This window comes from Papilio polytes, unplaced genomic scaffold (assembly GCF_000836215.1).
Source record: "Papilio polytes unplaced genomic scaffold, Ppol_1.0 DF821289.1, whole genome shotgun sequence".
Taxonomy (NCBI): Eukaryota; Metazoa; Arthropoda; class Insecta; order Lepidoptera; family Papilionidae; genus Papilio; species Papilio polytes.
Window position 1 is genome coordinate 1913701 of NW_013527915.1, and position 12031 is coordinate 1925731.

At 34.8% G+C, this 12031-nt stretch overlaps 1 protein-coding gene across 1 annotated transcript in view; it reads right to left on the reverse strand.

Moving 5' to 3' along the window:
- LOC106109081 (TNF receptor-associated factor 4) overlaps positions 1–12031 on the reverse strand; it is a 57884-nt gene that overhangs the window by 3058 nt on the left and 42795 nt on the right. Inside the window, exons 3-6 of the mRNA XM_013290483.1 lie at positions 2353–2457; positions 1518–1679; positions 866–1015; positions 4–78 (exon numbers count right to left, since the gene is read on the reverse strand). Of these exons, the coding sequence (XP_013145937.1) occupies positions 4–78; positions 866–1015; positions 1518–1679; positions 2353–2457 (492 nt within the window). The remainder of the gene's footprint in view (positions 1–3; positions 79–865; positions 1016–1517; positions 1680–2352; positions 2458–12031) is intronic.

The window sequence follows — 12031 nt, forward strand, 5'->3', positions numbered from 1 at the left end:
CGCCGCGCAGCCCGCGCTGCGCTGCGGACACGGCACCGGCGCGCGGCTGCACGTCGCGCCGTGCGCTGACACGCAGTCCTGGAACACACCATATTACACAATTAAACAACGAAAAACAATAATTAAGTCATTATATGATTTGTAACACGGCTAAAACTCACGTGGGAACTTTCGGTGTAGGCACCGACCAGTTTTAGCCGTGTTATAAATCATATAGTATAATGTCTCACGAAGGTTTTAATAAGTTAATTAGGTCATTGTTAAAGTTTTCTTGTTATTGTTAAAGGGGCGGGAACAACGAGATGATCAACGACGACCATGGACCAGAGGAAATGATAAGCTCGCTTCTTGAAGGACCCTAAGTCGTATTGGTTTCGTCTCCAAGATGTGGTAGATTAAGTTACTACCTTTGTAGACACAACTAATTCAATAAACAAGACATATTTGTCTAGTTGAATCTCAATAATATTGAGCTACTAAGTCTATTAATTTGTTTTCTTTCAAAGGTGTTACTAACATATGATCAAGATATTATTGAACTGTTTGGTTGGTACGATACACGCTTGCTTAGAAGTAATAAAATAAATTTTAATTTCAATCGTAACTCAAAGCAAGCGCGGCAACAAGCACAAGATATGATTTACACACAGTAATAACTGTATCCGGCCAACATAAACACCGATTTTTTCCTGCCGTACTAATACATTGTATAAACAAAGCGTTTAAAACTAAAATAAAATTACATCTAGCCGTAAAATTGTTAACAGTATATTATTATATGTCATCGATTCAAAGCAGCTCTTTTTTAACTTCAGGGACACGTTTATCCCTGCAGTTACTGCAAAATCAGTATGCAGTTGTATACCTGCGTGTACTTCTGTCCGCAGTGCGGGCAGGGCACGAGCCGCTTGCTGCAGTGCAGCTGCGCGTGTTGCAGCGTGTGTCGACGCTGCACCTTCGCGCCGCATTTGTTCTCGCAGTATACCGGCTCGTGACCGCAGTTACCCTGATGTTCCTGCAATTTAATAAAAAATTATTTACAAAAGTACACTAAAGAACTTTAATTATGAAAATAGTACAGTTAGGGAATTTGGCGGCGTTCCATGTTATAATTACAGTAGTTTCAACATTTTGTAAACATTGAGGCGACGCAGGACAATAATATAAAGAACGCTGCTTTTAAATGTTGATAAACAACGATTTTATTATCATCCTCTCTCTTGCACAAGTCACTCCTACCTAATTGCTTATTTGTTTCGTAAGAAAACGCGAAATTTCTTTATTAGCTAGAAACAAGACAATACTATACATAAGTTGAACACCGCCGAATTCCGCGACTGTACATTTGAACAGTTAGACCGAAGACAATGATAAATTGAGAGACATGTGACATGATTAAGAAAGCGATAGAAATGACGGAAGATCTTACGAGGAAGGATAGAATTCGACCTTATGTGAATGAGATAAGAACAAGTTGATGAAGTAGTTAAGGCAGGATGTCTTATAGATGTGCTGACCTCTAGCGCGCTGCCGGAGAACTCCTTATTGCAGTGTTGGCAATGCGCGCGGCGGCGCGGGCAGGTGTACCGCAGGTGATCTTGCATCAGCACGCGCGGGATCATGGCGCCGCACTGCGCCGCGCAAAGCACCGCGTCATGCTTGCATGTGTTCAAGTGCGCCTGTAAAAAAACAAAATAAACTCAACGTTCACCTCTAGCCTATCTTTGACGCAAATGTTACTTTAGAAATATTACGTCATAAATACGATTACAAGTTATTGATAAACAGTTTACGTCAAACATTATCGGATCAACTGACTCATGGAAATCCCCAGAACCATTATCATGTCAAAAGTTATCCAAAAATTTAAAAAAAAAACGGTACGGTTAAGACGAATAAAACTTAATATAGCTCCAATGTTATTACTACCTTATTTTAGTGCATGTTTCTTGTAGCAAACAGTGTTGCCCTAATTTAAAAGGCGTTATAACGAACTTAAACGTGACGCAATAGCGTTAAAGCCAATAACTATAAAACGTTTATTGCAGTCATAAATAAACAGTAAACGGTGGTCACCTAAGTGGCGAGAAAACCATCTTTATACTTAAATCTATTTTCACATCAAATAAATTTTAACATTAATTATAAGAGTTACATTTTCTGTACCATACATAACACTGAAATTTAAAATAGGTTGTCAATCTGTAAGTACACGTGTACCTTCCGAAAATAATACAGATAAAAAATACCAGATTACTATGTACTTGTAGTAGACATAGTGATTGATTGCGCGCCCTCATTTCTAGGTACACATTTTATTTATTCAAATATAAAATATTCTCGATAACTCACCTTCAATTTGCGTAATTCATCCGACCATTGGCATCCTTCCTTGTGGTGGATGCAGTACACCACTGACCCCATTATCGCCTTCTCAGACTCAGGGTCGGGATATATCTGTAACAATTAAAATTACATTTAAATAAATGCACAAATAACACTAATAATGTCTTATAATCACAATAAACACCTTCTTCTTAATCTTATTAAGGATATATTTAAACATTTTGCTGGATAAATTGTAAGAGTGAAAACACGAACGTCAAAAGCAACGGTTGCCGCTAAGACTGATGGAAGCGCTGGGCACACATATCGGATTAAATAGGACAACGCGATCAAAAATAAACCACATCTCAAAAAGAGAATATCAAACAAGCGTAAGCCGTACGCACCGTGCGCTCGAAAATGGAACACATCGTACAAATATGCAAAATGGCCGCCCGTTTTTCGCGGGCAATAAATCGGACAGAAGCGTCCACGCCAAGGGCCCGATACAAAATGAAAACGTTCCCGTTTGTTCATTTTCGTTATCTTTATGGGTGCAACGAACAGATGGCTCGCAGCACGGACCACCGCTCCCTTGTGTGGCAACAGATAAGCGTGATTTTTCACTTCCCAAACCAACTGCGTAATGGAACAAGCAAATAGCTTTGTTAGATTCCTTCTCGTGCGGTATTTTCACACCGATAAGCTAATTTTTCTTTGAATTCAAACCAAAATGCGATAAAGTAAAGTTTATCCGACATATTATGCATTTAAGCAAATAATATCGAGGACATAGGAAATGTTTGTAAACATTGTTATACAAAATGCATGGCATATAAAACACATTTAAGAAGACACAAAGATGTCAAAGCCAACTCAAACACCTCACAATGTGAAAAATGTCAAAACGATGAAAAAGATAATTAGACATTCATCGAAAAGTTTTTAGGTTGAACTGAAACACATTGTGACGGTGAAGCAGCGATGGATTTGGAACCTTGTAGTACGAAAGACATCAAAGAAGTTTAGTGGTATCCAGCGTTCTATTTACAAACATTGATGCATGTGGTCATCGGCATGGCTGCCGCATAACCGTACCACCACCTTAAGATCTATATTGTAAGCAGCAAGACAAAGCACCTTATTTCTGCTGCAAAAATTTACGAAAACAAATCTTATGTTTATATCATAAGGTCTGATTTCGTTCGGAAATTGAACAACGCATAGGTGCACTTAAGCAGGCGTGTAAAATTTCAAATATAGAATGTTATTTGTGTCGTATTCTAAAAAGATGGACCGCGATGTGTTGAACTCTCCCGCATCGCTCAATTATAGAACCCGATGTAACGTAAACATGGCGGACTGGAGACGTCACAGGTCAACCAAACCGTCCCTTACCTTATGTTGCAAAACATCAAAACCAGTAGAATATTCAATACACTTAAGAAATATTCTCAAGTTCTAACTATTTTAAAGTTTATTAAATTCTAAACTGTACCTAAAATGACTTAAATGAATGAAATAATTAATTTGTAAACATTTATCTGTAAGGATTTCCTTATTCACTAATAAGTATAACTTATAATTCAAAAGGTATATAAAATGTTAAATTAAAACATCGCTTAGGAGATATAAATTTTAAAACGTTATGAATTGATCGAAGGTTAGTATGTCTGGACGCGTGGGTTTCGATAATGTTATAGGCTCCTGTGGGCGGAGGTGTTGCCTTGTAATTAGACGTTTTATACCATATATGATCTCCAACCGGTATGTCAGACCACAAGCGAGATGACCATTTCTCAATAAATTCCGATCAAGCAAGGATTAAGGTGTGTCAATAAAAAATGTAATTAAAACACAGTTAGAATAATTCTACTGATTTGAATGTAAAAAAATATTCAAATTGTCACCTGACATTTGAACTGCCATTTGGTAATTTTAAACGTTGATAGATGGCGTTGATTGTAATCAAAATCAATCGAGTAAAAAAATCCATCACTAATTTAAAAAAGGCAGCAACCTACCACATAATGTAAAAGAATATGCGTTTTATATAGTATAATAACATTTTATGTTAAAGTGTGAATATTTACAGCTGTAACTGCAAATAAAACCAATGCGTTATGATATATGACCACTCGTACGAGTCACATATGTTCTGGATGATTCTAATTCGTTTGCACAGAGCTTGTTACCGGTATAGTTTGCGCAACTGTTATTTAGATCTTAATTGTTTGTGTTCAACAAATCGTTCGTTGATTTTGGCGGTAAACACTGAATAATAGTCAATCAATTCTAAAAAAAAACCTAAACATTTTCAACTAGAAACCCGACATGAGAATTATGGATGGAGATTATCCTAATCTTTTAACTTACAACTCATTTTGCAATCGTATAATATAAAATTTGCATGCTTTGTAAAACTAAAACAGGATGTGTTTACGTAATTGGAACGAAACGCAATAACAATCCGCCATTTTGTGGCGCGAACAATGTTGTGACAATTGTGCCCTAATTTAGGAATTGGCGGGAAATATTTTGCAGACAATTTATAGCATTAATTAGCAATAACATAAATTATTTAGGTCTTAATATCTAATTGAATATAACAGATAATTTAAGATAACTTAACCTAATTATTACATAATATCTGCCAATGCTAAAAGCAAGTTCTTTGCTTGCATTTTTTTACAATAAAGAACAGAGTACTGTTTTATGTAAGAGACACATAATTTTAAAAACGTTTTGCTCGTAATTTATTTATATCTATGGTTTAAACTTTGACAAAACACTTTCTGTTTTCGTTCTGGTAACAACAGTTGATTGACGCGTGTCGACCCTCCGTCTTGACATTGACATGTTAGTCCCTTAGGATTAAGGGTTTAAAGTTTAAAATGGTGTAAAATAACTTTTGAAGTGATTACAAACTGGAGTACCTGTCAAGCTATCGGCAGGCGATGTCGTGGGAATGTAAACACGTTGGCCGGGTCACAGAATCACTAACACTCTTAGAGAGGAACTTAGTTGTACCGATGAATGATATGACAAGACTGTAGCCAAAACTACTAAGACCAGTAAATAAATATTCCTGTATTGTGGAGAAAAGAAATGGTTTCGCGGTATCAATTAGGTAATTAGGTCTAATGACGTCCTATTTCACTGTAAAAGTCACAATTTTTTTGTAGTAGTAATTCAGTGAAATAGTATATAGCGGGATCAAAATCACTTTTATTGTATTTTAATATTTAACGATCACGATTATTATCATCGTGATAAATGATGTTATTCGCCAGTTTTTGTGGAAATATTGATACTGGCAACATTACATTATTTACATTAACTGTCAAACGTCTTGTAGACATCTAGACGATGGTGTTAGGACGGAAGCGGGTTCGATGTCCGTGCGGCGCTTGGCATAATGATTGCTACTGTAATTACCACTGTGTTAGTGTGCTCCAGCCACGCCTAGCACAACAATGTCCATTTTGAATTATTCAACGTTTCCACAGATATTTAAATGAAGCTATCGTCTGTGAATTTGGGTAGAAATATTCTGGACAATGATGTCAGCAGCAATCAATATGGGTTCATTGTATAGTACATCGGTCAGTTAATCCAATCTAGTTTGAGGCTTGACATACATAAAAAAATAATGCAACTGCCTTTACTAGATTTATTATTTCAGACGCTGTATTAAAAAATAATCCTGCCATCATTATGACGCCCCATTATTTTCTTTTCATCATAAATAACATGGCGAGAATAACCTAATTGTAATGATGATAGACAATCAAGTTCGTTTATATCTCTCTTTGTTTACGTCGATGTCGATCTCATTGTTTACTGATCGATCAACAATCGTTAAATAGAAATTATAGACAATCACTGGCAGTTTACGATTTTAAACAGGCCATAAACACATCAAAAAAATTAATTGAAAAATATTTTAAAATTAAGAACATTTTTAATTTTCGAACGCACCGTAAATAAAAGATGCATTTGAAAATAGAACACTTAATTTGAAAGCGTTCGGAACATGATATCAATTAGGTTGTCTGTCATCGCGGCATGAACGTGTCGTTTTACATTTAATTCTATTTCTGTGAACCGTCAAGTAAATAAACGTGAAAATGTAAAACAATGTAAGGAAAATACCAACATTTCTTTGTCTCATCCAAATTAAAAAAAAAAACAAAAGATGTTAACGGCTTCTGTGATATTTTCTTATTTTATTTTGTTGATTCTACAAGTTATGTTAGATAGTATTTACCTAAATTACATCAGCAAATTGTAAAAACTCTGACTAATTTTAATGAGAAAACCGTAGAAGGCCAAATCGGTAAAGTGAAGAGAGGAAGAATAAAAAAAAAACGTTCCAGTCCAAACACGTCGATATAATTAAGCCTAAAAACTCGACGAATTCGACACGGTTCCCTGAGTCTTTAACGATACTAAATTGCTTTAATCCAAATACCACGGATCTATCCAAGTGTGTTTATATTTTTAACCTATTAGCTAATAGAAAACGAAAATGCAATTTCTTGTATCGATGTTTTGACACGTCTTGAGGATTGCCAGTATCAAGAAACAATCCACTGAATTCGAAAATGCTGATAAACAAGGATAAATGTCATCCGTGTTTTACTAAAAGCAAACAATGATACGAATTCTCTAGAGGAATATAAATAAACTAGAAATTATTTCTATTGAACGTAAGCTATATGAGGTAATTGATTTAAAATTAAGTCATAATATAAACATTATCTCGCTTATTTTAAGTTAATTATCTCGGTTATAGAAAACATAAATGCGTTTCTAGTGAATTGTAAATCAAATTGGGATCATTATCTGAACGGACCGGATACTGCTGTGTCAAACGTCAGCTGTCAAATTTACTTGTCAACGTCATTATCATTAGGACTGAAATTACTACTTTATTTACTTACATTATCATTTTGGTTGTCAAACATTAAATAAACAATAGTTTCCACTAAATAAATTAACTAAATTTTCGTTAGTTAATTGAAATTTCTCTTATATAATCGTTGACATTTGATTTCAAGTCCGGTATAATAATCTCGCCCGACAAGCCAATTCATTCAACAAGTGTGACCTTACATCTCTCGAGTCACTAACCGATTGAATTAAATTGGATAATGGTCGTCGAGTTAAAGGGTAATACATCCAATGCCAGTACTAAACTGTCTCGGAAATGCAGCACGATTGTAGACCGTATTACCAGGTAATAGAAACTAAACGAATGTTTTGTCCAAGTAATGTTTTGTTGCTAACGAGTATAGGGTTGTCATTTATTTAGCTCTAAAACTTTTGATGACGTCATATCAGTGCACATTCTACCCAATTCATTATCCTGATTATATTTGATATATTTTTTACTAAAACATTTTTTACTTTCCATTCCAGTATATCTAAGAAGTGTATTCGCTAATACTATAATACATTTTTTTATTTACAAAGGTTGCTGGAGTTATATATTTTGACAGCTGACAACCCTATGAAAACGCGCGATGCGCCCGCGCAGATTGATCGATCACCGGAAGCCGCCATTATTGCTGGCGGAATTGCGAGTTCCTTTATTAGATGGTTCAAGTGATCACGGGATAAAGTTCCCAGACACTTATTTACTATCGTTTGTACAGTAACAAACTTTGAAAATACCGCTGTACTTAAATCTTTCACTAAAGAATGATTCTATGATTTTTAACTTATAAAAACAAAGAGTTTATCTATTTGTAACTTCCTTAATTTTATTAACATCTTAGATTAATTCTTTGATATAGTTTATAGCTTCCGTTGGCTCATTGAGAGATGTCTTAAGTTTTTTTTTTGTCCAATTCATAGACAACGGTTGTTTATTAATGTTGCGCCACAAGTGTTGCGGTAAGCCGCCGGGGCACCGTGAACACCGGAGATTCGTTCTATTAACTTTTTTAAAACATTATATCGTAGAGTTTGCGTAATATGTACCATCATTTGAGCCAAAAAAAATATCCTAGCAACTCTATATTCATTATGGTTCTTCCAGTGCCTTTTATCATAGGTTGGCAACCATTATGACAACTTGAAACTTGAGACTGCTACTCTAAATAAGAAACCTCTGCTCCTGTTATACACTTGCAAATATACCTTAAGCCATCAATACAATTAATATGTATAACAAATGACAATCAATATGATTTAAATTTCGAATACGAAACCGTGGTTACATATTTGTGATCAGAATTTGAATGTTGTACAGAAATATAGAAAGCTTTAATCGGATATAACGTGTAGAGGAATGCCAACGCTTCCGAATTCCTGGGATTTCTGTGAGTGAGAATGTCAGGTATGAATCATCGCAGTTCATTCATTCAAGTCGTTCAAGTCCGACTCATTGACACCGTACTAGATAATAAATATTGAGTACAGAATTAATCATCAGATTTAAATCATATTCCATTGAACTATAACCCCAAATGAATAAAAAAATATTTTCTGGTTAAGGGACTCTGAATAACTATAACATAAAATAGATGAAAAAAACAATTTATCTTAATCGGAATAAGTCTGTAATCTTATCAAAAGGAATGCGGTTAGCTCTTGTACTGCTTTAGAGCGTTTACTAGTCCTTATAAACGGAAAACTGCAATCGACTGCAATGTGAATCTAAAGACATCTGATTACTGAAACGACATATATGTAACAGCGTCTTAAATGCTACGTCCACCTACATTCTATTACAAGTTTGACTGGTGATAGGAGGCGCTAACGAAGTGAAGTGTTTTAAATTCTTTCCAGTATCCGGCTGTTAGTAGAATTGAAACTCTTTTTAAACGTTTATTCATTCATAGTTTGATAATTGTTAACTATAGAAAATTATTTCCACTTTGATCGTATTATAAAAAGTTCAATGACACGGCTGCGATATATCTTTACTAGTCAACATAAACAGTGAGCCCTTCCGCGAGATATGGGCCATTTTTATGTAGCGAGGCGCAGTTACAAAGCTTTAACCACCAGAAATGAGTTATTTAAAACATAACAACGCCGTTAAGTCTTTTAACGCGTTCGCTTACGATGTTAAGCCGTTTTTCATCGTCTCGTTACGTTTTTATCGCGGCTATTGACATCCTTTTCTAATGCTTAATGGGGGACCGAGACCGCTTATATCCGAGAAATTTAAATGAATAGTATAATTGTCTCTTAACATAATGTAACATAAACATTTTTTTAAATTAAATTGATATTTTTATAGTATAAAGGGGCAAACGTAAAAACTAGTGACTCCTAAAAATACCGAATAATAAATCTAACAACGTAATAACAGAATTATATGAGTAAGTGTATTGACCGGATATCGCACCGCCTCGTGCCGGCGGAAGTGGCGCCATCTTATCGTCATGCCTACGCGTCTCGGTCAGGTCAAGTTATCATGTCACAGTATGATTAATTGAACTCGTGTTAAGATTATTGCGAGTATTTATATTTATTAAAATCCTAAAGAATAAACCGGGACAAACTAGTAAATGGCTTATAATAAACAATCCTTATTATATCCAATAGACACTTAAACCTATAATATATTTGGGATATATAATAGACATCAAAATTAGATATCACCACTAGCTCAGTATACGTCCCCACTGAGGGGTTAGGAGGCTACGCTGAAAGGAAAACTAGTCATAGGTAACATCAATTTAACATAAGTATGTTTTATCTATAATCTGACGTTTACCATTTTACGCGGTATTAAAATCTACAGCAAACAACATGCCAAGCCTCGGGCAACAACTAGTAAACGATATACTAAACAGCAGGTTACAGTTGTACTTAAGTGCCGTTTACAGTCTATTACGAAATAGGACAGTGATGCAATATAGAGAAATATCAACGTTGAATCCACGATCCTTACTTTATACATAAAATTGTAATTACCATACGTAAATATCATCGAATTACAAATAATACTTAAGTCTAGTAACTTATCTTAGTCACATTTATCAAAGAATAACAATAAAGTAACCTGCAAATGAATATATCGTTCACCATGAAAATAACTGATCTGCAGTTAGCGTTTGCATGTGATAGACATCAGGCAAGTGGGGCGCGACCTGTCATTAGATGTGTCCATTCAACAGCTTTCACATTCGCTCTCAAGACCGTATTATAACACTGCATTATATTATTCTAATAGTAAACAGGTCAATCTTGACATACGTATAAAAAAAGATTATAATTGTTATCCCTAGAGGTCGGGACACTATGTACTGCTCTTCACCCTCTTCTTATGCATATCTTTTTTCATACAATCCATACATAATTTCCTTCGTCTTTCTCTACCTATCCTACTCTCTCTACCCATCCACATTCAATCGATCAATAATTTTATCATTTCATTGGAAAAAAACTTCAAAACATTGATACCCTTTTACGCCACTAAAAATTAATAACCTAACATTTTGCGTTGCTCTTGTTCATTTTATAACCGTATTTTTAAATACTAATAGTAAAAAACATGTTCCTTATTTAGAACTTGCCCTTTTAAATGTAAATATTAATGACATCTAGCGAAACTTAACGGCGTATTTAATCTTATAATGCCTTATATGGCGTTACGAACATGGCCACGGCCGCGCGGACTAAATGTTTGCGTCTCATTAGGGATTCCTGTCGTAGGCTAGTCTGGAGCCTGGCACGTTCCGACATGTCTCATACGATCCCACATAAACTGGATATTTAAAAAAAACAATGTAGGATCTGTTGTTTAGTTCTTTTACATCGATTAAGTCAAATTCCTATAGATTCGACGTTCAAATGAAGTTGAGATAGTGGTCTGAAATTATAACTTGATAATCACAAGACAGAATATTCGTACAGTTGATAAGCAAATGTTTATTTATCAAGCCATATAGGTTGGGATCCACGGTATCTTTCGGAGAAGGCAAGATGTAAAAGGATTTTATCAGCTATCGTAATATAAACATACAACAACGCTTAATAATGTTGATTTATTGAGTACCTTATCAATGGCAATTCCATATAGAGTACACATTTCTGTAACTAAATCTATTTACACGAAATAGATATCGAACAATTGTCAATTAAATTCTACTGTGTATAACTTATTTGATTGGTATCTTACAAAACTTAGTTTGAAACGGGAACCAAACCGATTGACAATTTACGATTTAAATTCAATAATAAACATACTCGGTATAAGTGTATAATAAAGGGTCAGAACATTTCGTATCTCTGGTTTAGCTGAGAATCCCCTCCGCAACACATTCACAACCGGTCTGCGCAGGCGCGCAAATCGCTTCCTATAGCGTATGTAATGAGCATGCATTCGAAACAAAAACAATTTAAAGTTTAAAGTATTATACGCAATAAAGTATAAGAAGTAAATATAATATTGAAAAAGGTGGAATTTTTTACTTGTATTTTGAGATATCTATTATTGTATAGTTCAAATTTACTTTATAATGTTAAATACCAGTTTTCACCCGCGACTCCATCTGAGTGGAATTAACTATCGAAAGCGAGCCTACGTGTTCTTTCATACTAACCTCTACATCTATGCCAAATTTCATCGACATCCGTTCAGCCTTTTACGTTACAAAATAAAAAACATCCATCTATCTAAACTTTCGCATTTATAATATTTGTACGATTTTCTTGCTTCGAAATTAGAGGCTTGTTAAACAAT